Here is a 27,315-nt window from a genome sequence, read left to right on the forward strand (position 1 = left end):
AATGAATGACGGCCCCAAAGCCATGCTGTGCCTCAGCTTCACAGACAGGGGGCCATCCTGCTGAGAGATGTCCCTTGTCTGTGATGTCTGCAAACCCCTCTGTGCCCAGAATGCCAGAGATGTGAGAGTCGGCTCCCACCCGTGGTGTCTGATGGCCGTGCCCTCTCTCCCCACAGCCGGAGCAGACAGTCCTCATTGACGACTGTCGGCAGCAGTGTACGTGCCATGTGCGTAAAGGCGTGGTGTGCCAGGAGCACAGCTGCACGCCGGGGCAGGTGTGCCAGCCCTCCGAAGGCGTCCTGAGATGCATCACCAAAGGTGCTGGGCTGGGCTGGGCTGGGACTGGGGCTGATGTGACTATGGATGGAGTACAGGGACTCTGAGGCCGAGGGTGATGTGACTGGGGTGTCCATGGCGGGAGGCGCACAGGACTAATGATTGAGGTCGCAGACCTGGAGACCCCTGGGCTGGGTTTCACAGGGCCAGGGCCACCTACTGTGGGAGGCAGGGACCCTTAGGGAAAATCCAGGCTGTGGGGACCCTCAGAGGTTTCTCAGGGTTGATGTCAGAGGCCCTCGGTATAAGGCAGGGACAGGCGTGCCTTTGCTGATACAGGCTACATGGTAAATGTTTCAGCTTGCAGGCTGTATGGTCTCGTTCCAACTGCTCACTCTGCCATTGTGGCATGAAAGCAGCTGCACACTATATAAGTGAAGAGGTGAGACTCCTGTAAGACTTTAGAATACAAGAGCAGCAGCCTAGGGGGCCATGGTGAGCTGACCACTGGTGTGTGGGATTAGGCTTGGGGCTCAGACACTAGCATCAAAGGGCAGGGGAGAGACTGGGATCTCAGGGACAGGGACAGAGCAGAGTTCTGAGTCTCAGGCACAGAGACCCCACCAAGGCAGGACATTGGATATGGGGACCCCTCTCAAGTGGGAGATCAGGATTTCTAGGGGTATAGTCTCTGATGTGGGAACCCCTGCAGACTAAATCTGGGACATAGAGCTACCGCCAGGGCTCATTTCTTAGGACGAAGAGCAGAGAACCCTTCTCCCTCAAAGGATAAGACAATAGGAGCTCCAGCACCAAGGGGTAGGCTAAGACTCTCAGGGTGATGAGTAGGACAATGGGACTCCCAGGAATGGGGGGTATATCGCTCAGCATCCAGTCGAGAGACAGAAAGCACACAGCCATTTGAATGAGGAAAGTTCAATTAAAGAATCATTTACTTATTAATAGGAGATTAACTATTAAAGGGTAAAGAGGGCCTGGTGCGGTGGCTCACACACCCAGCACTTTGGGAAGATCGCTTGAGGCCAGGAGTTCGAGACCAGCCTGGACAACATAGTGAGACACCTGTCTCCACAAAAAATTTAAACTTAGCCAGGCGTGGTGATGCATGCCTGTGGTCCCAGCTATTCAGGAGGCTGAGTTGGGAGGATCACTTGAGCCCAGGAGTTCGAGGCTGCAGTGAGCTATGATTGTACCACTGCTCTCCAGCCTGGGCAAGGCAGCAAGACCTTGTCTCTTTACAAACAAACAAATAGAAATAAGAAACAGTAAAGAGAACACTAAAGAATACCACCAAAGCAGACAGAGGAAGTAGCCCCCACTTCTAGGGCTAAGGTGGAGGCCTCATGGAAGGGAGAAATTGGCCCCTCCCTTTTAAGGAGGGGAGAATCAGCCCCAAGGCTGAGTCCAATCCTACTGCAGCTGTAGCCCACTGGGTGGCACAGAGGTTTCAGCAGGCTGCAGTTGGCAAGAAGGAAACCCCTCACTGGGAAGCCAGCTGGGACCAGTGGAACTCACTGACTGTGGCCACACACCCTGGCCAGAGCTGGAAGGGCCACACCAGCTGGAACCAGACAGGAGCCCCTCCCTGCTGCAGTGACTCTCCAGCGCCCTCTGTTGACAAAGCTTAACTCCGCGGGTGTATTTGAAGCTGAGAGGCGGTACATTGGTAACAGGCACAGGAGGAAGGAGACATTTGAAGACTGGCTTCTCCCACACAGGGATTCCACAAGCTGGGTCACAGATGTAGTAACTGTAGGAACAGGGTCTGGGACACAGAAGCCCTCCAGGACAGGGCCTCAGCAGTGAGACACCCTCAAGGCTATTGGCTTGAATGTAGCAACCCTCCGGGATGGAGTTTTGCACTGAGGGAGGCCCAGGCCATGAGACTTAGCTAGTTAAGGCCTCAAACGTTTCAAATCATGCTGAGACCCCTGGCACTGAGCTCTTGCTAGAAGATCACCCAGGGCCCTACTCTAGGTCACAGAGGGCCCCAGGACCTAGAGAAATTGGAGACCAATTGCTCTCAAAGGTGGAGAGGTCCAGAAGGCTGAGGTCTCAGGTATGGGGGACCCTGAGGCCTAGATTTTTTTTTTTTTTTTTTTTTTTTTTTTTTCAGAAAAGGTCTTACTCTGTCACCCAGGCTGGAGTGTAGTGTAGGTTACTGCGCCTCTATTTCCTAGGCTGAAACAATCCTCCTGCCTCAGCCTCCTGAGTAGCAGGGGACTACAGGCACACACCACCACGCCTGCCTAATTTCTAATTGTTCTGTAGAAATGGGGTCTTGCTGTGTTGTCCAGGCTGCTCTCAAACTCCAGGGCTCAAGCGATCCTCCCACCTCAGCCTCTTATAGTGCTGGGATTATAGGCCTGAGCCACCACACCTGGCCTGGGGCCCAGGCCTTGAACACAGAGAACCCATGGGCTGGGATCTCAGACATGAATGCTCTCAGGGCTGGCATCGCAGACACAGGGACCCCTGGGGCACAGATCTCAACTTGGGTCAAGTGCACCTTTTCTCTAAAGGGCTAGATGGTAAATGTTTAAGCTTGCAGGCTATACCTTCTCGATCACAGCTACTCACTCTGCCGTGGTGGCGTGAAAGCAGCTGTAGACTATGTAAGTGAAGAGGGTGAGGCTCCTATAAAACTTAAAATAGAAGAACAGGCTGAAATCTCAAGCAAGGACACCATGGAAACTGCATCTTAAACATACACCCAGAACTTGGTCTTAGGTGCATGGACTCCACAACCTCAGTCTCACACAGCAAATGGCAGGGCCTCAGTCTTAGAGATAGGGGGACTCAAGGGCCTGGGTCTTGGCTGTCAGGGACCTCTGGGACCCGGGTCTCAGGTATGGGATCTTTGACACCCGAGACTTAGACACACCACCATGGGGCCTCAGTGTCAGACTGCGGGACTCCCAGGGGCTGGTCTTGAAAACAGCAGGCTGGGCTTGGTGGCTCATGCCTGTAACCCCAGCACTCTGGGAGGCCAAAGTTCGCTAATCACTTGATGTCAGGAGCTAGAGACCAGCCTGGACAACATAATCAAACTCTGTCTCTACTAAAAATACAAAAATCAGCCAAGCATGGTGGCGGGCACCTGTAATCCCAGCTACTCGGGAGGCTGAGTCAGGAGAATCGCTTGAGCCTGGGAGGCAGAGGTTGCAGTGAGCCGAGATTGCACCACTGCACTCCAGCCTGGGTGACAGAGAACCAACAAAACAAAACAAAACAAAATACAAAAGCAAACTATAGGACCTGGGTCCTAGATGTGAGGACTCTGGAATCTGGTCTTGCCTGCGGTAACCCTCAGATCGCTGGCACAAACTAGGGTAGATGTGGAGGGAGCGGCCATCCTTGACAATGGGCAGCCTCTCAAGGTCCTCCCTCTTCTGTCCCCAGACCCATGCGACGGTGTGACATGCCGGCCACAGGAGACGTGCAAGGAGCAGGGTGGCCAGGGCGTGTGCGTGCCCAGCTATGAGGCCACGTGCTGGCTGTGGGGCGATCCACACTACCACTCCTTCGATGGCCGGCCGTTTGACTTCCAGGGCACCTGTAACTATGTGCTGGCAACAACTGGCTGCCCGGGGGTCAACACCAAGGGCCTGACGCCCTTCACCGTCACCACCAAGAACGAGAACCGGGGCAACCCTGCTGTGTCCTACGTGAGAGTCGTCACTGTGGCTGCCCTGGGCACCAACATCTCCATCCACAAGGGCGAGATCGGCAAAGTCCGGGTATGTGTGGCAGGATGGTCCCCTGAGGTCCCCGGGAGGACAGGAGGGATCCTGATGACCACAGTTAGCAGCTCAAGGCTCCTTGTCTTCACTTGGGCCTGAAACAAAATGTCAACAAAAAGAATAATTCCAGCAAAAATATCACCCCGTTCCTGGGAATTAAACAAGCCTAGCCCCTTGCTAAGGGCTTTAATCTAGGACCTCAGCATTTCCCTTCTTTACAGACCTGGGTTTGAATCCAGCCTCTCCTCCTTATGAGCTAGGTGATGCTGGGCAGTTCACTTGGTAGGCCTCAGTTTCCTCATCTGTGAAGTGGGCATCACATCAGGGCCTGTCCCACAGCAAGGTGGTACATGTCACATGCTGAGCTCAGAGTCTAGTCCAGGTGAACACTCGTTTGAGTGTCTGTGAGGGAACAAGTGAGAGGCTCAGAGACCAGGACATGGAGAGAAATATAGGGAGATTGGGATGGGCATGGGGGCTCACACCTGTTATCCCAGTACTCTGGGAGCCCGAGGCAGGTGGATCACCTGAGGTTGGTAGTTCAAGACCAGCCTGGCTAATATGGTGAAACCCTCATCTCTACTAAAAATACAAAAATTCGCTGGGTGTGGTGGCGCTACTGTAATCCCAGCTACTCTGGAGGCTGAGGCAGGACAATCATTTGAACCCTGGAGGCGGAGGTTGCAAGAGCCAAGATTTTGACACTGTACTTCAGCCTGGACGACAGAGCGAGTATCCATCCCCTCCACGAAAAAAAAAAAAATATATATATATATATATATATATAGTGAGATCACAGGAGAGAGATGGGCTTTCCTTTCTGCCCAGGGAAATGGAGATAGGGCTTAGTGGTAGCTCACAGACACAGAGGGAAGGATGGAACAGAGTAGGCGGTGAATAAATGATGGTGAGTGAGTGGAAGAGACACACAGAGAATGAGGGAGGGAAGGAGGAAGGGAAGAGGACGGAGAGACAGACAGAGGGAGACGACCAAGTGATAGAGACTTAGGTGAAGACAGAGGGAGAGAGACACAGAGAGACAGAGAGACAGAGACGGGGAGGGAGGTAGAGATCAAGGGAGAAGATTAGAAAAGGTAAAGTGAGGTTTCATTCCGCAAGACCTGGGCCAGAACAAATGTCCACACTGTGTCCGATGACAATCCAACTATCGGAGGAAGGCCTTGGTCTCTCCCAGCCCCCGGTGGGGTGAGAAAGAGGGAGGCAGAGGGCCAGAGCTGGGGCCGTAACACCTCCAGTGACCCGTTTGACTTCTTCCTCCTTCCCCAAGGTGAACGGTGTGCTGACAGCGTTGCCCGTCTCCGAGGCCAACGGGCGGATTTCAGTGACCCACGGTGCATCCAAGGCACTGCTGGTGGCTGACTTTGGACTGCAAGTCAGCTATGACTGGAATTGGCGGGTAGATGTGACGCTGCCCAGCAGCTATCATGGCGCAGTGTGCGGGCTCTGTGGTAACATGGACCGCAACCCCAGCAATGACCAGGTCTTCCCTAATGGCACCCTGGCTCCCTCCATACCCATCTGGGGCGGCAGCTGGCGAGTCCCAGGCTGGGACCCACTGTGTTGGGACGTGTGTCCGGGGTCCTGCCCAACGTGCCCTGAGGACAAGTTGGAACAGTACGAGGGCCCTGGCTTTTGCGGACCCCTGGTCCCTGGCACAGGGGGCCCCATCGCCACCTGCCATGCTCATGTGCCACCTGAGAGCTTCTTCAAGGGCTGTGTTCTGGACGTCTGCATGGGTGGTGGGGCCCACGACATTCTTTGCAAGGCGCTGGCTTCCTACGTGGCCGCCTGCCAGGCCGCTGGGGTTGTCATCGAAGACTGGCGGGCACAGGTCGGCTGTGGTGAGTGTCGGGGTAGCAGAGGCGGGGCTGGGGTCAGGGTCCCGTCTCTTCGGGGCTAGTTTGGTTTCACTCTGGTCCTCCTGGGTCTCTTTGTTTGCTTTTCTCTCTGTCTGTCTCTCTGTCTCTTGGTGCTCGTCTCTGTGCCTCGCTTTGCTTGTCTCTGTCTGTTTCTCATTCTCTCTCCCTCAGTTTCTTCTTGGGTCTCCTGGTCTCTTGCTTTCTCCCATTTGTTTCTGTGTGTTCTCTGTCTCTCTGTGTCTCGTCCTTTGTCTCCCCCTTTCTGTGTCTGCTCCCTATTGTCGCTCTCTGTGTCCTCCCACCCTGTCCTGTGACCCCACCCTAACACCCTTCTCTCTGTTTCTCTCCTTCCTGCTCCTTCATCTGCCCACAGAGATCACCTGCCCAGATAACAGCCACTATGAGGTCTGTGGCCCACCCTGCCCGGCCAGCTGTCCGTCCCCTGCGCCCCCTGCGACCCCAGCCGCGTGCGAGGGTCCCTGTATGGAGGGCTGCCAGTGCGACGCGGGTTTCGTGCTAAGTGCTGACCGCTGTGTTTCCCTAAACAACAGCTGCGGCTGCTGGGCCAACGGCACCTACCACGAGGCAGGCAGTGAGTTTTGGGCTGATGGCACCTGCTCCCACAGGTGTCGCTGCGGGCCTGGGGGTGGCTCGCTGGTCTGCACACCTGCCAGCTGTGGGCTGGGTGAAGTGTGTGGCCTCCTGCCATCCGGCCAGCACGGCTGCCAGCCCGTCAGCACAGCTGAGTGCCAGGCCTGGGGTGACCCCCATTACGTCACTCTGGATGGGCACCGATTCGATTTCCAAGGCAACTGCGAGTACCTGCTGAGTGCACCCTGCCACGGACCACCCTCCGGGGCTGCAAACTTCACTGTCACTGTAGCCAATGAGCACCGGGGCAGCCAGGCTGTCACCTACACCCGTAGTGTCACCCTGCAAATCTACAACCACAGCCTGACGCTGAGTGCCCGCTGGCCCCGTCGGCTACAGGTGAGGAGGGCTGTGGGCCAGACAGGAGTGGGTGCCAGTCTGGGGTTGCCCGAGATGGTAAGGGCTTCACCATTCCCTTGGGCACCTTTCACAGCTTAGCTGGGGCATGATGGAAAGGTCAGAGGATAGGCCTAGGAGCCTGATGGCTTGGCACCAGGGCTGTTTCCTCTCTGAGCCTACTGTATTCCTTCGAAAACTGGTGTAAGAAAAGTAGCTGCTTTAGAGAAGGATGAGGAGTCAGTGACATGTGCCTACAGAGGCTCTTTGTTTTTCTTTTCTGTTTTTCTTTCTTGCTTTTCTTTCTTTTTTTTCTTAGCCTGACTCCGTTGCCCAGGCTGGAGTGCAGTGACAGGATTAGAGCTCACTGCAACCTAGAACTCCTGGGCTCAGTCGATCCTCCCACCTTGGCCCCTGCCTCCCGAGTGGCCGGGACTAAAGGCGCACGCCACCACGCTGGCTAATTTTTCTTTCTTTTTTTTTTTTTTTTTGTAGAGATGGGGGTCTCACTATGTTGCCCAAGCTGGTCTGAACTTCTGGCCTCAAGCCATCCTCCCATCTCGGCCTTCCAAAATACTGGGATTGCAGGCTGCGCCACCAGGCCCGGCCTATAGATGCTCATTATTATTTTTGGAGGGGAGGTGACATGCTTAGGGTCCCACAGCTAGTAGGTGGTGGGGCCAGGATTCAAACCTGTGTTCGCTCTGCTTACCGCTCCCCCAACCCCCGCCCGCAGGTGGACGGCGTGTTCGTGGCTCTGCCCTTCCATCTGGATTCGCTCCTGTACGCACATCTGAGCGGCGCCGACGTGGTGGTGACCACAACCTCAGGGCTCTCGCTGACTTTCGATGGGGACAGCTTCGTGCGCCTGCGCGTGCCGGCGGCGTACGCGGGCGCTCTCTGTGGCTTATGCGGGAACTACAACCAGGACCCCGCAGACGACCTGAAGGCTGTGGACCGGAAGCCTGCTGGATGGCAGGTGGGCGGCGCCCCGGGCTGCGGAGAATGTGTGTCTGGGCCATGCCCGTCGCAGTGCACCCCAGAGCAGCAGGAGTCCTTCGCCGGTCCGGACGCCTGCGGCGTGATCTCCGCCACCGACGGCCCGCTGGCGCCCTGCCGCTGCCTTGTGCCACCCGCGCAGTACTTCCAGGGCTGCTTGCTGGACGCCTGCCAAGTTCAGGGCCATCCTGGAGGCCTCTGTCCTGCAGTGGCCGCCTACGTGGCAGCTTGTCAGGCCGCTGGGGCCCAGCTCAGCGAGTGGAGGCGGCCAGACTTCTGTCGTGAGTACTGCTCCATGCATGGTCCCCATAGCAGAGTCTCTCCCTGCCCTTCCTTTCCAGGACTGTAAGACAGCAGCCCCTTCCTCCTCCATGGGGCTCAGGGGCCACCTTCCTTCCTCTGAGCTGGGTATCTCCTGTCAGGAAACACCTTGGCACTCACACACTGAAATGCCCCAAATCAGGTACTGCAGTGAGAGAGAGTCAGTTAGAAACACCTAGTCAGAATCTGGTTGCGGTGGCTCACGCCTGTAATCCCAGCACTTTGGGAGGCCGAGGCAGGCAGATCACCTGAGGTCAGGAAGTCAAGACTAGCCCGGTCGACATGATGATACCCCCGTCCCTACTAAAAATACAAAATTCATCCAGGTGTGGTGGCAGGCACCTGTAATCCCAGCTAATCAGGAGGCTGAGGCTGGAGAATCACTGAAACCCAGGAGGCAGAGGTTACAGTGAGCCGAGATGCAACACTGCACTCCAGCCTGTGCAACAGAGTGAGACATCAGATCAAAAAAAAGAAAAAAGAAAGAGAAAAAGAAAAGGGACACCTAGTCAGAATCCCGGGGTCCAGGACACCCTTGGGGATTGGTGATCCATGTTCTCAGACATCCAAGGCATGTAGATTGGGATGACTGACCCTGCCTCAGTCACATAGCAGGGTACCCTTGGTTAGGAAGACCTTGTGTTACAGCTGGTCACGGGGCCCTTGTCTTTTGCACACACTGAAATACACCTAGCCATATAGAATTAGTTGCATGCCTTCCGTGGTATCTGCTCAGATTTTACACTGAGACTAACTGGTTAGATACACTCAGATAGAATCAGGACCCTTACATAGCCCTGGGCAGATCCACACAGATGCATAGTTAGATAGTCCTAGGCGGTTCCCTTCAGGCAGGTCTCCTGGTCACAGGTATCCTGCCAACTTTACCCAGGCACAGCCTTACACAGACCATGTCAGAAGGACTCTGGGAGATGCCCAGGTCAGACACCCACAGCTGGGTACCCTCAGGCAGAGTCATACCCTGAGATACATGTGGCCCCATACCCCAGTCACATTCACACCTGAGATACCCGTAGTCAGTTCTGGTCTTGCACACCCCGAATAGATAATAGTGATCCATTTCACCCAGGTAATCCTGCCTGACATAGTGAGACCCCATCTCTACAAAAAACTACCAATAAATTAGCCAGATGTGGTGGCTCATGCCTGTAGTCCCAGATACTCGGGAGGCTGAGGCAGGATGATTGCTTGAGCCCAGGAGGTGGAGGCTGCTGTTAGCGTGCCTGTGCACTCCAGCCTGGGTGAGATAGAGTGAGACCCTGTCTCAAAATAATAATAATAATAAATAACATAAATAAAAATCAGGCAAGCAGAGTCATTTGATCTTTAGAAATACTTGGTCAGGCTAACACATAAACTGGTCAGAGAGACTTGGGCATGTCCCCTCCCATTCCAGGTCCCACGCTGAGACCCCCAGTTAGATGTCCTGGATCACATGTGCATACCCAGAGACACCCAAGTTGACATGAGCAGTTTTCCCACTCAGGGCCTCCCCAGACCCCAACTCAAATGCCTACCTGACTCATGCCCATCTTGTCCCCACAGCCTTCCAGTGCCCTGCCCACAGCCACTACGAGCTCTGCGGTGACTCCTGCCCCGTGAGCTGCCCAAGCCTCTCAGCACCTGAGGGCTGTGAGTCGGCCTGCCGTGAAGGCTGTGTCTGCGATGCTGGCTTCGTGCTCAGTGGTGACACCTGTGTACCTGTGGGCCAGTGTGGCTGCCTCTATGATGGCCGCTACTACCCGCTGGGTGAGGCCTTCTACCCGGGCCCTGAGTGTGAGCGGCGCTGTGAGTGTGGGCCAGGTGGCCATGTCACCTGCCAGGAAGGCGCGGCCTGTGGGCCCCATGAGGAGTGCCGGTTAGAGGATGGTGTCCAGGCCTGTCATGCCACAGGCTGTGGCCGCTGCCTGGCCAATGGGGGCATCCACTACGTCACCCTTGATGGCCGTGTCTTCGACCTGTATGGCTCCTGCTCCTATGTCTTGGCCCAAGTCTGCCAGCCAAAGCCTGGGGATGAGGACTTCTCCATCGTGCTTGAAAAGAACGCAGCTGGAGATCCCCAGCGCCTCCTGGTTACTGTGTCTGGCCAGGTTGTCAGCCTAGCTCAAGGGCAGCAGGTGAGTCCATGGGAGCCTGCCCTGGGGGTCTGAAGGCAACACAGCCCTATCTAGGGGGTTCTGAAGGAGCCATGACCCCACCCTGTAGGTATGAGAGGGACATTCCTCCAACCTGGGAACTCTGAGCCTATCCTGGAAGGTCTGGTGAATGGTCCCACCCAGGGAGATTTTTGTTTTGTTTTGTGACAGGGTCTTGTTCTGTCACCCAGGCTGGAGTGTATTGGCGTGATCACAGCTCACTGCAGGCTCAACTTGCTGGGCTCAAGCGATCCCCCCACCTCAGCCCCCCAGGCCTAGCTAATTTTTTTTGGTAGAGATAAGGTCTTGCTGTGATGGCCAGGCTGGTCTCGAACTCCTGGGCTCAAGTGATCCACCTGTCTTGGCCTCCCAAAGTGTTGGGATTACAGGTGTGAGTCACCACGCCAGGCCTGGGGCCCAAGAAGTTTAAGGGAAACATGACCTGACGTTAATGGGACTGAGGGAGATGCAGCTCTGCCCTGGGAGTGGGACAGGACAGCCTTGCTTGTGGTTCTGTGAGTTCCTGACCTACCTGACCCTTCCACCCAGGTCACCGTGGACGGCGAGGCTGTGGCCCTGCCTGTGGCTGTGGGCCACGTGCGGGTGACCGCCGAAGGCCGAAACATGGTTCTGCAGACGACCAAGGGGCTGCGGCTTCTCTTTGATGGCGATGCCCACGTCCTCATGTCCATCCCCAGCTCCTTCCATGGAAGGCTCTGTGGCCTCTGTGGGAACTTCAATGGCAACTGGAGTGATGACTTTGTCCTGCCCAATGGCTTGGCAGCGTCCAGTGTGGAGACCTTTGGGGCTGCATGGCGGGCGCCCGGCTCCTCCAAGGGCTGTGGCGAGGGCTGCGGGCCCCAAGGCTGCCCCGTGTGCTCGGCAGAGGAGACTGCACCCTATGAGAGCAACAAGGCCTGTGGGCAGCTCCGGAACCCCCAGGGACCCTTCACCACCTGCCAGGCTGTGCTGAGTCCCTCTGAGTACTTCCGCCAATGCGTATACGACCTGTGCGCGCAAAAGGGCGACACAGCCTTCCTGTGCCGCAGCCTGGCAGCCTACACAGCGGCCTGTCAGGCAGCCGGCCTGGCCGTGAAGCCCTGGAGGACAGAGAGCTTCTGCCGTGAGTGTCCGTGGGTCCCTCAGAGAACTCTAGACCAGATGTAGGGGCCCCTCCTGGCCCATTCCTTCTATTTGCATGTCGAAGTGGTTTCTCCCCACCCCCTCCCACCCCACGCCCACATACCTCCTTCTCCCATGGCGTAGTCCACTGGCTTCCCTGCTTCCCTGCTTCCCTGCTACCCCTCTGACTGTTCCTTCTCAGCCTCTTGTCCGGGCCCACTCTCCTCAAACCTCAAGTTCACTTCTTCCCTAGTGCTCTATTCTGGACTCTTTCTGCAGTGACCTGAAAGGCATAGTTGGATGGGTTGGGAGATCTATGGCTCACACAGACCCTCCTTCTACCCCCTGACAAGATCATATCCCCTCAGATCCCCCCAAGACAAGGTTGCAGCCTAGTAGACAGCCCCCTAAACTAGGACTGTACCTCTCATTCAAATCCCCAGGGGAGGGACATCACCTGAGACTCTCAGGACAAAGCAATGGCCCCTCCGGCCCCAGGTCAGAGCCAGCTCTCCCCTGGGCAGGACCTATACCCAGGGCCGTCATCCACACCCGCGGCCTTAGATTTGTTCTCAGTGTTGACTGTGGACCTGGTCTGTCTGTCTTAAGCCCTGAACTCTCTCCTGTCAGTCCAGTGATCCTAATTTCTGACTTCTGGCCTTTAAAACTGTGGGAGAATGAATTTCTCCTGTTTAAGCTACCAAGTCTGAGGTAATTGTGAGGGTGTCCAGGACACCTTCCCCTGGGTGTCCTTAGAGTTCCTCTCACCTGATGTGTTCCCATATAAAATCAGCCTATCACCCCCAGCCTGATGCTCCTTCCCCAATCCTGGTGGGCACTGCAGAACAGCCATACCATCCACCAATTGCTCAGCCAGAGACCAGGGACTTACCACAGATATTTCCCTTGGGTCCGTACAGCCTCTGTCCCAACCCTGACCCCTCTGCCTGTGTCCCCCATCCCAGCCCTGACCCCTTTGCCTGTGCCCCCCCGACCCTGGCCCTGACTCCTCTGCCTGTGCCCCCACCCCGACCCCCACCCTGACCCCTCTGCTTGTGCCCCCCTACCCTGGCCCTCAACCCTCTGTCTGTGCCCTCCCCATCCCGGCCCTGACCCCTTTGCCTGTGCCCCCCCACCCTGGTCCCCACCCCTGTGGCTATGGCCCCAACCCTGGTCCTGATCCCTCTGGCTGTGCCCCCTACCCTGGCCCTCAACCCTCTGTCTGTGCCCTCCCCATCATGGCCCTGACTCTTCTGTCTGTAGCCCCCCACCCTGGCGCTGACCCCTCTGTCTGTGCCCCCCAATGCCTGCCCTGATCCCTCTGCCTGTGCCCCCCCATCCCTGCCCTGACCTCTCTGCCTGTGGCCCCGTATCCCTTCCCTGACCTCTCTGCCTGTGCCTCCCCATCCCTGCCCTGACCCCTCTGTCTATACTCCCTGAGGCAGCGTGTTCACTTTTGGCTGTTCCTGTCTGTCCCACTGAACATGAGCTCTGTAGGACTGGGGTTGAGGCTTTTCTCAATACTTGTGTCTTCAGTGCTACCTAAAACAGGGCTGGGTGTGCAGTAGGCCCCATTGGTTATCCAGGACCCTTTGGAGGTATGACGCGGCCCTGCCTCCTCTTTCTGCAGCGCTCCAGTGCCCTGCCCACAGCCACTACTCCATCTGCACACACACCTGCCAGGGCTCCTGTGCAGCTCTTTCTGGCCTCACGGGCTGCACCACCCGCTGTTTTGAGGGCTGTGAGTGTGACGAGCGCTTCCTGCTTTCCCAGGGTGTCTGCATCCCTGTCCAAGATTGTGGCTGCACCCATAATGGCCGATACTTGCCGGTGAGTAGGGGCTTGGGGTGGTCAGAGAGGGTAGAAGAGCTTGAGAGAGACCCAGAGCTTCTGTGCTGACCTCTTCAAGGCTGGGGACAGAGGAGCCACCGCCATCTCCCAGCTGTGTGACAATGCAAGCAACCTCCCCGTATTAGTTTTGTGTAGCTTCTGTAACCAATTACCGCAGACATGGCAGCTTAAACAGGAGAAATTCATTCTCCCACAGTTCCAAAGGCCAAAAGTCAGAAATCAGGATCACTGGACTGACATCAAGGTGTTGGCAAGGTGGCACTCCCTGCAGAGAAATCTAGGGGAGGCCATGCCCAGTGGCTCATACTTGCAGTCCCAGCCCTTTGGGAGGCCAAGGCGGGAGGATCACATGAGCCCAGGAATTCAAAACCAGCTTGGGCAACATAATGAGACCCCATCTCTACAATTTTTTTTTTTTAATTAGCTGGGCATGGTGGTGCACACCTATAGTCCCAGCTACTCAAGAGGCTGAGATGGAACAATTGCATGAGCCCAGGAGTTGGAGGCTGCAGTGAGTTATGATCACACTGCTGCACTCCAGCCTGGGTGACAGAGCAAGACCTTATCTCTAAAGAAAAAAGGAAAAGAACCGGGTGCGGTGGCTCACGCCTGTAATCCCAACACTTTGGGAGGCCGAGGCAGGTGGATCACGACGTCAGAAGCTCAAGACCAGCCTGACCAACATGGCGAAACCCTGTCTCTACTAAAAATACAAAAATTAGCTGGGTGTAGTGGTACGTGCCTGTAATCCCAGCTACTCAGGAGGCTGAGGCAGGAGAATCACTTGAACCCGGGAGGCGGAGGTGGCAGTAAGCCGAGATCACGCCACTGCGCTCCAGCCTGGGCAACAGACCGAGACTCCATATCCAAAAAAAAGAAAAAAGAAATCTAGGGGAAAATCTGTTCCTTGCCTCTTCCAGTTGCTGGTTGCTGCAGGTTTTCCTTGGTTGTGGCCACATCACGCCAACCTCTGCCTCTTCTGAGTGTGTCATAACATCTCCCTCTGCTTCCCTCTTATAAGGATACACGTGATTGCACTTAAGGCTCACTCAGATAATCCAGGAGAAATTTTCCATCTTAAGATCCTTAATTCAATCACATCTGCAAACACCCTTTTCCCATATAAGGTAACACTTACTCATTACAGGGATTAGGACCTGATATCTTGGGGCAGGGGCATCATTTGGCCCCTCCTTGAACTTCATTTTCTTCACCTGTAAAATGGGGCTAATCACCATCTTTGTACCATAGGTGTCTGAGGATCAGGCACGATTATACAGGAAAGATACCCACTGAGCACTGGGCCTTGCCCTGCATGTTCCTCACACTCAGTAAAAAGAAAGAGCAGTTTATAGCATGGTGCAGTGGCTCACGCCTGTAATCCCAGCACTTTAGGAGGCCGAGGGGGGGGGGGGGCAGATCAAAAGGTCAGGAGTTCGAGACCAGCCTGGCCAATATGGTGAAACCCCGTCTCTACTAAAAATACAAAAATTAGCTGGGCATTGTGGCGGGTGCCTGTAGTCCTAGCTACTCGGGAGGCTGAGGCAGGAGAATCGCTTGAACCCGGGAGGCAGAAGTTGTAGTGAACTGAGATTGCGCCACTTCATTCTAGCATGAGCAACAGACTGAGACTCCATGTCAAAAAGAAAAAAGAGCAAAAAAAAAGAAAAAGCAGTTTACAACAGTGCAAATAGGTAGCCCAGCTAATAATTGTTTAATAATATGAATTAAATTGAAGAATTGATTTATTCTTGTTAATGATTTTTTTGAGCTCTTACTATGCACCATGTTTGTTATAGGTATTATTTTTTATTTATTGAGATAAGATCGCACTCTGTCTCCCAAGCAGAAGTGCAGTGGCGTGATCATGGCTCACTACAGCCTCAAACTCCTGGGCTCAAGCGATCTTCCTGCTTCAGCTTCCTGAGTAGCTGGGACCACAGGCTCACACTGCCATGCCTGGCTAACTATCTAATTTTTTTGTAGAGATGGGGTCTCACTATGTTGCCCAGGCTGGTCTCAAACTCCTGGGTTCAAGCGATCCTCCTGCCTTGGCCTCCTAAAGTGCTGGCATTACAGGGATGAGCTACCTCTCCCGGCCATGTTATGGATGTTAATCCATTTAATAATCACAACAATCCTCTGCAATAGATACTATGGCTATTTTTCCCCATTATACAGATGAAGAAATTGTGACAGAGAAGTCAGCCCAAGGCTATCCATTAACATGCAGTGCTAACTTGCATTGCTTGCAAATGGAGTCAAATTTTGCTCTTTCCAGTAGACTCTCACTGCCTACTGGAAGCCATCCTTGATCCCCTAGGCTGGGTTAGGTACCTCCTCTGAACCTCTCCGCTCCCTGTGCTTCCCCATTCCTGCTCTGACCCCTCTGCCTATGCCAGAAGTCTTCTTGGATTTGTGAGTCTGGCCTTCATGGTAGAGGTCTGGCCTAGAGATGTGGAAATCATTAGTGTAGAGATGGCATTTATTTTGTTAATTACCTTTCTTCATTTCTTACCTGTATCAGTTAGCTTTTGCTGGGTTACAGATCACTCCAAAATGTGGTGGCTTAAAATAATTATTCATTTAGTTTGCAATTTTGTGACTACAGTTTAGGCTGGACTTGGCTGAGCGGTTCTTCTGCTATGCTCTGGGGTTGCTCATGTATAATATCTGTAGTCACCTGGTGGGTCAGCTGAAGGCTGCCTGGTCTAGGGTGGCCTGAGCTGGAAGAGTTATCTATGTTCCATGGGGTCACTCATCTTCTAGGGAGCTAGCCCAGGCTTGTTCTCATGGTGGCTGGGCAGGATTCTGTGTATGAGAGAGAGAGAGAGAGAGAGAGAGAGAGAGAGAGAGAGAGAGAGAGAGAGAGAGAGAGAGAGAAAAGAGAAGCTGTAAGTTCTCTTGAGGTCTAGGCTTAAACCTGTCACAATATTGCTTCTTCTGTGTTTCATTCACCTAAATATAGTCTTATGGCCAACCCAGATTCATAGGGAGGGGGAAATAAACTCTATTTCTTAATGGGAGTCTGTAAAGTGACTCTGCACGGATGCAGAGGGTTCAAGGAGTGTGGCCATTTTTGTGATCCATCCCACCACCATAACCTGGCCCCTTTCTGTGCACAGGTGAACTCCTCTCTGCTGACCTCAGACTGTAGCAAGCGCTGTTCCTGTTCCTCAAGCTCCAGCCTAACGTGCCAGGCAGCTGGCTGCCCATCAGGCCGCGTATGTGAGGTCAAGGCTGAAGCCCGGGACTGCTGGGCCGCCCATGGTCTCTGTGTCCTGTCTGTGGGTGCCAACCTCACCACCTTTGATGGGGCCCGTGGTGCCACCACCTCTCCTGGTGTCTATGAGCTCTCTTACCGCTGTCCAGGACTACAGAAGACCATCCCCTGGTACCGTGTAGTTGCTGAAGTCCAGACCTGCCATGGCAAAATGAAGGCTCTGGGCCAGATCCACATCTTCTTCGAGGATGGGATGGTGACGGTGACCCCAAACAAGGGTGTGTGGGTAAGTTTGTGAGTAGGGGGTGGGGAATGTCTCCCCTGGGCTTTTGCTCTTCCGATTACAGTGTCCCCACATTCCTGGCTTCCTTTCTGTCTTGCGATCTGTTTTCTTTATCCAGGTCTCTGCGGTTTAGTCTCTGGATTTGTATTTATCTCAATATTTCAAGCTTGGTCCCTCTGTTCTGGCTGAGTTCTAGAGGAGCAAAAACATACTCGAGTAACTTAATAGTTTTGACACTAGTATGACTCGAGACTCTATGGGTTGCAAGTGACTTAAAACCAAATTCAAACTGCCTTAAGCAAAATTGAATTTATTAGTCCATGTAGCTAGAAAATCCAAGGATAGAGCCTCAGGAATGGCTAACTCTAGGTGCCCTGGCAATATTATCAGAAATTTGTACTTCCATCTTTGAGACTTGCTATTTGCCAAATCAGCTTTATTCTCAAACAGGCTTTCCACTTGTAGGGGTAAAGACAACCCCCTCAGCTGCCCAGGCCTATGCCCTGCCAGCTTAACTACCTTAACAGAAAATGGTTCAATAAAATATCCCAGGATTATATCTCACTGGGCCAGTTTGGGTCACATGCCCACCCCGGAGCCAATCACTGTGACTTTAGGGAGGAAGTTCTGTGATTCGTCAAGGCTAGGGGGGGTCACATAATGTGTCAGGGTTTCCCATAACCACCCCCAGGTTCAGTGATTCAGTAGGACTCACAGGACTCAGCATATAGTTGTACTTAGGGCTAAGACTTGTCATAGGGAAAAGATACGAAGTGAAACCAACACAGGGAAAAGGTGCATCACACAAAGTCCAGGGGAAATCAGGTGCAAGCTTCCGAGAGTCCTGTCTCGGTAGAATCACACAGGATGTGCTTCATTCCTCCAGCAACAAAGTTGTGATGAAACGTGAAATGTCGTCTACCAGGGAAGTTCATTAGAGTCTCAGTGCCTGGGGTTTTGGTATCTACCTACCAAAATTTCAGACTCCTAGAAGGAAACTCCCAGAAGATGCTCAGCATCTTTGTTCATCACTGGACTATAAGCCGCAGGTAGGCAGGGATCCTGTCCATCTTGGTCACCAGTTCGTTCGCAGTACCCAGATCAGGGCATGGCACCTAGAGGGTACTCAGGAAAAGGTTGGTTTTGTGAATAAACTCAGCCCTGCTCCTTTTGTGCCAGGCCATGTGCTGGGTAACAGAGATGACGTGGACTCAGTCATTATACTTGCAAAGTTCGCACCCTATTGAGACTTTCCATCCACTAGTCTTCATCTATCCTTCACTATGCCCATCCTCCCTTTTCCCCTCCTTCCTTCCAGCATCTCTTCTACCCCTCTTTCTCTTTTTCCCATTTCCTTCCTTCTTGTCTTCTTCCGTTCCTTCTTTCTTCCATCCACCCACCCGTCCGTTCTTCCATCCACCCACCCGTCCGTCCATCCATCCATCCACCCACAAATCCACCCATCCACCCATCCATTCATCCATCCATCCATCCATCCATCCATCCATCCATCCATCCATCCATCCATCCATTCATCCACCCACCCACTCATCTCTCTTTTCAGATCTATCTACCCATCTCTTCAATCATCTGGCAGAGGAAAACTCAGATACAAAAGCATTTAGAGGGCTGGGCATGGTGGCTCATGCCTGTAATCCCAGCACTTTGGGAGGCCAAGGTAGGCAGCCGATCACTTGAAGTCAGGAGTTAGAGACCAGCCTGGCCAACATGGCAAAACCCAGTCACTACTAAAAATACAAAAATTAGCCGAGCATGGTGGCAAATGCCTGTAGTCCCAGCTGAGGCAGGAGGATTGCTTGAACCCGGGAGGCGGAGGTTGCAGTGGATCAAGATCGCGCTATTGCACTCTAGCCTGGGCGACAGAGCAAGACTCTATCTCAAAAACAACAACAACAACAAAACAAAAAACAAACAAACAATAAAAGGATTTACAAAAAAAAAAAGAGAAGTCTTTCAAGGAAGTTTCTCTAGAGAATCTAACTTTAGAAGGGCTAATTCACCAACTAACATAGACAACAGTTAAAGGAAAAAATTCACAAAGTTACTGGATCTGCAGCCTATGATGAAGAAAAAGTAATTTTCTCACATGATTATTATATCTGCTAAAGTCATTACTTATCTTCAGACATCAGCATTGCAAAACCAAAGGATAACGTTGTTTTGGTTAGGGAACCAATAACTTACAGAATGTGCTCAAAGTTTGTTTTATTTTGCAAACTAGAACCAGGCTGAGGTAGGCAGATCACCTGAATCCAGGAGCTCAAAACCAACCTAGACAACATAGTGAGACCCCATCTTTACAAAAAAATACAAAAATTAGCCGGGTGTGGTGGCGCACACCTGTAGTCCTGTAGTCTCAGCTACTTGGAAGGCTGAGGTGGGAGGATTGATTGAGCCTAGGAGGTCAGGGCTGCAGTGAGCTGTGATTGCACCACTGCACTCCAGCTAGGATGACAAAGCAAAACCCTATCTTAAAAAAAAAAAGAAAGAAAGAAAGGAAAAGGAAACTAGAACCATAAGGATGACCCTGGGGTTTGTCTGTTTGTTTGCTTATCTGTCTGGTACAAAGTGCTTCCCCCACCGACTTTGGGGTGTTGTGTAGATCCACAGGTCCATCTCTCCATCCCTCCACTCTCCATCCTTCTATCCGTCTATCCAGATCTCCAGCTATCTTCTCATGTATCCATTGCTCCAAATAGTGCAAACATCCAGGTCTTCATCTCTTTCAGCACCCGCCTCTGATTTAGTTCCATGAACTTATCTTGCTTGGGGTCTCTATCCTGGTAACACCTAGCTATTCTATGGCTGTGGCCTCACCTCTGTGTTTGCTGGGCACCCCCCACCAGGTGAATGGTCTCCGAGTGGATCTCCCAGCTGAGAAGTTAGCATCTGTGTCCGTGAGTCGTACACCTGATGGCTCCCTGCTAGTCCGCCAGAAGGCAGGGGTCCAGGTGTGGCTTGGAGCCAATGGGAAGCTGGCTGTGATGGTCAGCGATGACCATGCTGGGAAACTGTGTGGGGCCTGTGGAAACTTTGACGGAGACCAGACCAATGATTGGCATGACTCCGAGAAGTCAGTGATGGAGAAATGGAGAGCACAGGACTTCTCCCCATGGTGAGGGATGTAGTATGGAAACCAGACTTCTTGGGGCAAAGGCACCTGGATCCTCATGGGATGAGGGCAGTCAGGGTGGGTGTTTAGTCTTCAAGCAGAGGTGCTAAGTGTCTGTCTCTTGCAGTTATGGCTGATCAGTTGTCCACCGGGAATGAAGACTTCCTGAAGAAGACCTGATCCTCCTGGAGGTTGCAGTGGCTGAAGGATGCATCACGTGCTCCTACCCTGCTCTACCACTTTTCTGGGTCGCAGAGGCCAAATGTGAGAGCATTGAATAAATTTCTTAAGCTAAGCTGCATGTCACTGTGTCTGTCTCATGCCTTCTCATCCCTGACTTTCCTCCTGCACAGCAGGTATCAGGTGCCTGGGGAATCTGGCACATGGTGAATGTTTATCGGGGGCTGGGAGGATGGATGGATGATTGCATGGGTAGATGAAGAGATGGATGGGGGAATTGAGAAAATGGTGTGTGGGGAACTAGGAAGATGAGGCAACAATAGGTGATTAGAAGAATGGATGGATGAGAAGATAAATGGCCAGGCGCAGTGGCTCATGCTTGTAATCCCAGCACTTTGGGAGGCTGGGGCAGGAGGTTTGCTTGAGCCTAGGGGTTTGAGACCAGCCTGGGCAACATAGTGAGACCCCATCTCTACAAAAAATATAAAAATTAGCTGGGCATGGTGGCACGTGCCTGTATTCCCAGCTACTCGGGAGGCTGAGGTGGGAGGATCACTGGAGCCTAAGAGGTTGAGGCTACAGTGAGCCATGATCATTCCACTGTGCTTCAGCCTGGGCAACAGAGTGAGACCCTGTCTCAATAAAAAGAGAAGATAAATGATTGGATGGAGGGAAGGAGTGGAAAATGGAGAGAGATAATAGATTCTGGCTTTATCATTTATAACGCTAGCAAGTTACTTAATTTCTCTCTGGATCAGTCTTCTCATCTTTAGAGTTAATGATAGTACTTACAGAGCTGGAGTGAAGATTTAATGTGTTAATGCAATCAACAAGTAAAAAACTGAAGTCTTGGTTTTCTTTCAAATCTGTCCCCTTCCCATGATGGTCTTCCCTACCTCCTTAAATAACACAATTAGCACCCCGTGAGGTCAGCAGCAAGAAAATAGGGGAATTATTCTTCATTTCTTCCTCTCCTTTGTCCTCCACTCAGTTCCTTAACAGATCATCTTAAACTGTTTCAAAACATACCCAAGGCCCCACGGTGGCTCACACCTATAATCCCAGCATTTTGGGAGGCTCAGATGGTCGGATCACGAGGTCAGGAGTTCGAGACCAGCCGGGCCAACATGCTGAAACCCTGTCTCTACTAAAAATATGAAAATTAGCCGGGCATGGTGACAGGAGCCTGTAATCCCAGCTACTCGGGAGGCTAAGGCAGGAGAATTGCTTGAACCCGGGAGGCGGAGGTTGCAGTGAGCCAAGATTGCGCCACTGCACTCCAGCCTGGGCAACAGAACAAGATTCTATCTCGAAAAAACAAACAAACAAACAAAGAAAAAACATACCTGAAATCTACCTTTCTTATTATGCCCACTGTCACCACCTGGTACAAGTCATTATCCTAACTTCTATCAACAACACAGTAACCTACTGTCTGCTCTTTCTCTTCTGTAATCCACTGTCACAGCTGTCATGAGAATCTTCCTTAAAATACAAACAGGTCACTTGGGGCCAGGAGTTCAAGACCAGCCTGGGCAACATAGCAAGACCTTGTCTCTACAAAAAATTTAAAAATTAGCCAAGCATGGTGGTGCAGGCCTGTAGTCTCAGCTACTGAGGAGGCTGAGGTGGGAGGATTGCTTAAACCCAGGAGTTTGAGGTTACAGGGAGCTATGATTGCGCCATGCATTCCAGCTTGGGTGACAGAGCAAGATCCTGTCATTTAAAAAAATAATAATAGTGATTATATATATACATATATATTATGTAATATATATAATAATTAACTATATACATTTATAATAAAATCAAATTTCTTCACCTTGTCCTATGAGGCCCCTTCCAACCTCTTGCTGACTCATCTCCTATCACTATCTTCTTTGCCAATTATGATTTGGGAATGTGATCTTTCAATTTATTGAATGTGCCAAATTTTGCCACTTCAGTCCTTTATAATATGCTTGTCCCTCCACTCATGACATGACTGGCTTTTTCTCATCCTTCAGTGTCATCTTCAGTGTTAATCAACTTAGAGAGGACTTTCATGGCCACCCCACTGGGCAACATAGTGAGACCCCATTTCTACAAAAAATGTAAAAATTAGCTGGGCATGGTGGCACGTGCCTGTATTCCCAGCTACTCGGGAGGCTGAGGTGACGGGATCACTGGAGCCTAGAGGTCAAGGCTGCAGTGAGCCATGATCATTCCACTGCACTTCAGCCTGGGCAACAGAGACCCTGTCTCAATATAAAGAGAAGATAAATGATTGGATGGATCCACTTTCATCCCCTTCTGTCCCACCCTTTTGCTAAATTCCTTCTTAGCCTTTGTCACACTTTATAATTAATTTTGTTTGACTTTCTCTCCAATTCGAAATAACTTAAGGGCAGAGACGGCATCTGCTTCATTCACTACTTTATTTGCAACTCCTAGCACAGTCTGTCATATCGTAGGTGCTCAGTACATATCGGATAAATGAATAACTAAAAACAAACTTGCAGGAAAGCTTTGCAATAAACCTAACAAAGGATTAATATTCACAATATGCTGCACACCAACATGGCACATGTATACATATGTAACAAACCTGCACGTTGTGTACCCTAGAACTTAAAGTATAATAAAAAATAGAAAAAGAAAAAAGAAAAGAAAAGAAAGCTTCTAAGAAAAAAAAAAAAAAAATATATATATATATATATATATCTCCACAATATGCAAAGAAATCCTTCAATAAGAAAGACAATAACCCAATTAGAAAAACTGCGTTGGCCGGGTGCGGTGGCTCATGCCTGTAATCCCAGCACTTTGGGTGGCCGAGGCAGGCAGATTACCTGAGGTCAGGAGTTCTAGATTAGCCTTGCCAACATGGTGAAACCCCCATCTCTACTAAAAAATACAAAAATTAGTGGGGCATGGTGGTATATGCCTGTAATTCCAGCTACTCCGGAGGCTGAGGCAGGAGAATCGCTTGAACCTCGGGAGGCAGAGGTTGCAGTGAGCCGAGATCACACCATTGTACTCCAGCCTGGGCAACAGAGCAAGACTCTGTCTCAAAAAAAAAAAAAAAAGAAAAGAAAAGAAAAGAAAAATAAAAAAAAATGGGTTGAGGATATAAACAGGCAATTGGGAGAAATCCAAACATGTTGAATGCATACAGTATGTCATGTTCTTTGTGTACAGTATTTCTGAACTTCATAATTACTCTGTGAAATGGGAATAGACAAAGAAATAATCTCAGTGAAGTTAAATAACTTGCCCAAGGGCAAACAGTTTGTAAATAATGGAGCCCAGATGTGAATCCGGATGTGTCCTCTACCATAGCCAGTGCTTTCTATTGAATTTTGCTGTCAACCATTGCCTGGGATCAATTTCCCTTCGAGAAAAAGAATTAAGAGGTCCTAAAAAATAAAGAATAAAAAGCAACATTCCAATAGAAAAATATGCAAATGATTGGAATAGTTCATAGAAAAGGAAATACAAATTGCCTTAAAACCTAAGGAGGCGGCTGGGTGCTGTGACTCACGCCTGTAATCCCAGCACTTTGGAAGGCTGAGGTGGGCAGATTACCTGAGGTCAGGAGTTCGAGACCATCCTGGCCAATGTGGTGAAACCTTGTCTCTATTAAAAATACAAAAATTAGCTGAGTGTGCTGGCACACACCTGTAATCTCAGCTACTTGGGAGGCTGAGGCAGGAGAACTGCTTGAGCCGGAGAGACAGAGGTTGCAGTGAGCTGAGATCGTGCCACCGCACTCCAGCCTGGGCGACAGAGCAAGACTCTGTCTCAACAACAAAAAACAAACAAACAAAACCTAAGGAGTGTCTGATTCTGCTCATATGAAAAGAAATGCAAATTAAATTACCCTGCAATACTACTTCTCACCCATTAGCAAAGTCACAAAAATTAGACAATATAATTTGTTGACTAGACTATGAGAAACAGAACACTTTTCTGTGTTACCAGTGGGAATGCACAATGTGTAAGTCCAACGCGTAAGGGATATTTGGTAGTGTCTAACAAGATTACAGGCGCATTTAAAAAAAATTTTTTTTTTTTTTTTGAGATGGAGTCTTGTTTTGTTACCCAGGCTGGTGTGTGGTAGCAGGATCTCAGCTCACCGCAACCTCCACCTCCCGGGTTCAAGCGATTCTCCTGCTGCTCAGCCTCCCAAGTACCTGGGATTACAGACGTGCACCACCGTGCCCAGCTAATTTTGTATTTTTAGTGGAGACGGGGTTTCACCGTGTTGGCCAGGCTGGTCTTGAACTTCTGACCTCAAGTGATCCACCCGCCTCAGCCTCCCAAAGTGCCGGGATTACAGGCGTGAGCAGTACCCCACCCCCCTCGGCTGCATTTATCTTTTGATCCAGTGATCCTACTGCTAGGAATCCAACTTAAAGATACCTTGGCAATAAAAGGATGTAAGCCTGAGGCAGGAGAATAGGGTCTAGAGGCAGAAACCCTAAGGCTGATTTGCACTGACTTCCTAGAACTGAATCAAAAGGAAAATCCCAACTTTCCACACCCAAGTAACAAAAGGATCAGAGGCTACTCCCTTTGCAACCCCCAACCCCAGCGGGCTTCCCCTCCCCTTTCCGCATGGCCGATGAAAAATGGAAAGTACCTCTGATTGGTAGTCCCCCACAACCAATCAGACTGGTCATGGGCGTAGTCTTCATTTGCATAGGGGTGTAAACCTGTAACTTCACTTCAGCCTCTGATTGGTCCCCCACCCATCCCGACCCATTAGACGTTTGCATAGGGTGTAACTTTGTACCTTCACTTCAGCCTCTGATTGGTTGCTTCCTGGTTTGTTGAGTGTGTCTGTTCAGCCTGCTCCCACCCTGTGGAGTGTACTTTTCATTTCAATAATTTAGGCTTTCTTTGCATCATTCTTTTGTTGCCTGCTTCGTTGGTGTGTTTTGTCCAATTCTTTGTTCAAAACGCCAAGAAGCTGGACACCCTCCACCAGTAGTGAGCCCAGGTTGCTCACTGCAACACTCTTTGTAAGGAAAAGAGACTGGGAACAACTAAGTCAATTTTCTGTTAGTGGACTGGTTGACTAAACGACGTTTCATCTACACAGCAGACTGTAATCCAGATAAATGAAATATAAGAAAGATCTCTATAAACTGTTCTGGGGTGATCTTCATAATATATTATGAAGTGAAGGAAGCAAGGTTAGAACAGGGTACACATGAAAAGACCTCTAAGAGTAGAACCAAAAGGGGAATTTGGGGGTACTGGTCATGTTCTCTTTATTGACCTGAGTGGTAGTTATGTGGTTTCTTCCCTTTGTGACACTTCATAAAACCACAGTTACATGTACTTTTCTCTTAGCATGTTGTACTCCCCCCAAAAAAGATCTAAAGTAAATAAATTATAGCCTGGCATTTCTCATGCCTGTCTGTATTCCCAATGCTTTGGGAGGCCAGGTTGGATTGCTTGAGACCAGGAGTTCAAGATCAGCCTAGGCAACATAGGGAGACCCTGACTCTATGTAACAAATAAATAAATTATAATCTCTGAAGACTCTTGGCTAAAAAGTTTATATGTATGTGTGCGTGAGAGAGAGAGAGAGAGAGAACACACCAAATGAAGGGACCTTGTTTGGATCCTGATTTAAATAAGCAGTAATTTGGGCCGGGCGCGGTGGCTCAAGCCTGTAATCCCAGCACTTTGGGAGGCCAAGACAGGCAGATCACGAAGTCAGGAGATCGAGACCATCCTGGTGAACACGGTGAAACCCCGTCTCTACTAAAAAAAATACAGAAAAAAAACTAGCCGGGCGAGTTGGCGGGCGCCTGTAGTCCCAGCTACTCGGGCGGCTGAGGCAGGAGAATGGCGTAAACCCGGGAGGTGGAGCTTGCAGTGAGCTAAGATCCGGCCACTGCACTCCAGCCTGGGCGACAGAGCAAGACTCCGTCTCAAAAAAAAAAAAAAAAAAAAAAAAAAAAAAAAAAAAAGCAGTAATTATTTATTTATTTATTTATTTATTTTTGAGATGGAGTCTCACTCTGTCACCCAGGCTAGAGTGCAATGGTGTGATCTCGGCTCACTGCAACCTCTGCCTCCCAGGTTAAAGTGATTATCATGCCTCAGCCTCCAGAGTAGCTGGGACTATAGGTGTGCACCACCAAGCCTGGCTAATTTTTGTGTTTTTAGTAGAGACAGGGTTTCACCATGTTGGCCAGCCTGGTCTCAAACTCCTGGTCTCAAGTGATCTACCCGCCTTGGCCTCCCAAAGTGCTGGGATTATAGGCATGACAGCCACCATGCCTAGCCAGTAGTAATTTTTTAAATCACTTTTTCTTTTTTTTTTTTTTTGAGATGGAATTTTGCTCTTTTCACCCAGGCCGGAGTGCAATGGTGCAATCTCGGCTCACTGAAACCTCTGCCTCCCGAGTTCAAGTGATTTTCCTGCCTCAGCCTCCCGAGTAGCTGGGATTACAGGTGCCCGCCACCACACCCAGCTTATTTTTGTATTTTTAGTAGAGACGGGATTTAACCACGTTGGCCCGGTTGGTCTCGAACTCCTGACCCCAGGTGATCCATTCCCCTCTCAGCCTCCAAAAGTGCTGGGATTACAGGTGTGAGCCACAGTGCCCAGCCTAAATCACATACTTTAAACCATTGAGGGAATATGGATATAGACTGGCTACTAGATTATAAAAAGGACTTCTTGTTAATTGTGTTAGGTGTGATAATGGAAGCCAATGTTCTCTTTCTTAAGAGATGCATACTTAAGTACCTGGAAGTGAAATGCATATTATCGAGATTTGCTCTAAAATACTCCAGAAAAAAATAAAAGGATGTAGGCGCAATAGATAAAACAAGGCTCTTTTACATGTTAATAGTTGTTGAGGCCAGGTGGCGCATAAATGGGGACTTCTCATATTGTCTACTTTTTGTGAAAGGTTTAAAATTTTGTTATGTAAATTAAAAAGAAAATTCATCAGGTCATCTAGGTCCTAGTCATAACAGCTTCTGCAAAGTTTTGCACACTTGGTCCTAATTTGATTTTTTGCTGAGAGGTGTACTCAATGCTAGTCCTTATGACCCTACTGTGGACATTCCTTCATTCATTCAATACATGTGTTTTTGCCAGGCACGATGGCTCACACCATAATCCCAGCACTT

The 27,315-nt window shown here is 50.9% G+C and overlaps 1 protein-coding gene across 1 annotated transcript in view; it reads left to right on the top strand.

The window, feature by feature from the left end:
* Positions 1-20,296, top strand: part of FCGBP (Fc fragment of IgG binding protein) — a 95,795-nt gene extending 75,499 nt beyond the window's left edge. Inside the window, exons 26-36 of the mRNA XM_030912585.1 lie at positions 177-318; positions 3,700-4,037; positions 5,329-5,902; positions 6,294-6,910; positions 7,644-8,187; positions 9,794-10,365; positions 10,933-11,506; positions 13,136-13,335; positions 16,482-16,865; positions 19,730-19,998; positions 20,123-20,296. Coding sequence (XP_030768445.1) covers positions 177-318; positions 3,700-4,037; positions 5,329-5,902; positions 6,294-6,910; positions 7,644-8,187; positions 9,794-10,365; positions 10,933-11,506; positions 13,136-13,335; positions 16,482-16,865; positions 19,730-19,998; positions 20,123-20,132 — 4,224 coding nt within the window. The 3' untranslated portion in view covers positions 20,133-20,296. The remainder of the gene's footprint in view (positions 1-176; positions 319-3,699; positions 4,038-5,328; positions 5,903-6,293; positions 6,911-7,643; positions 8,188-9,793; positions 10,366-10,932; positions 11,507-13,135; positions 13,336-16,481; positions 16,866-19,729; positions 19,999-20,122) is intronic.
* The last annotated feature ends 7,019 nt before the right edge of the window (positions 20,297-27,315 follow it).

Source organism: Rhinopithecus roxellana, chromosome 12, assembly GCF_007565055.1.
Source record: "Rhinopithecus roxellana isolate Shanxi Qingling chromosome 12, ASM756505v1, whole genome shotgun sequence".
Lineage (NCBI taxonomy): Eukaryota > Metazoa > Chordata > Mammalia > Primates > Cercopithecidae > Rhinopithecus > Rhinopithecus roxellana.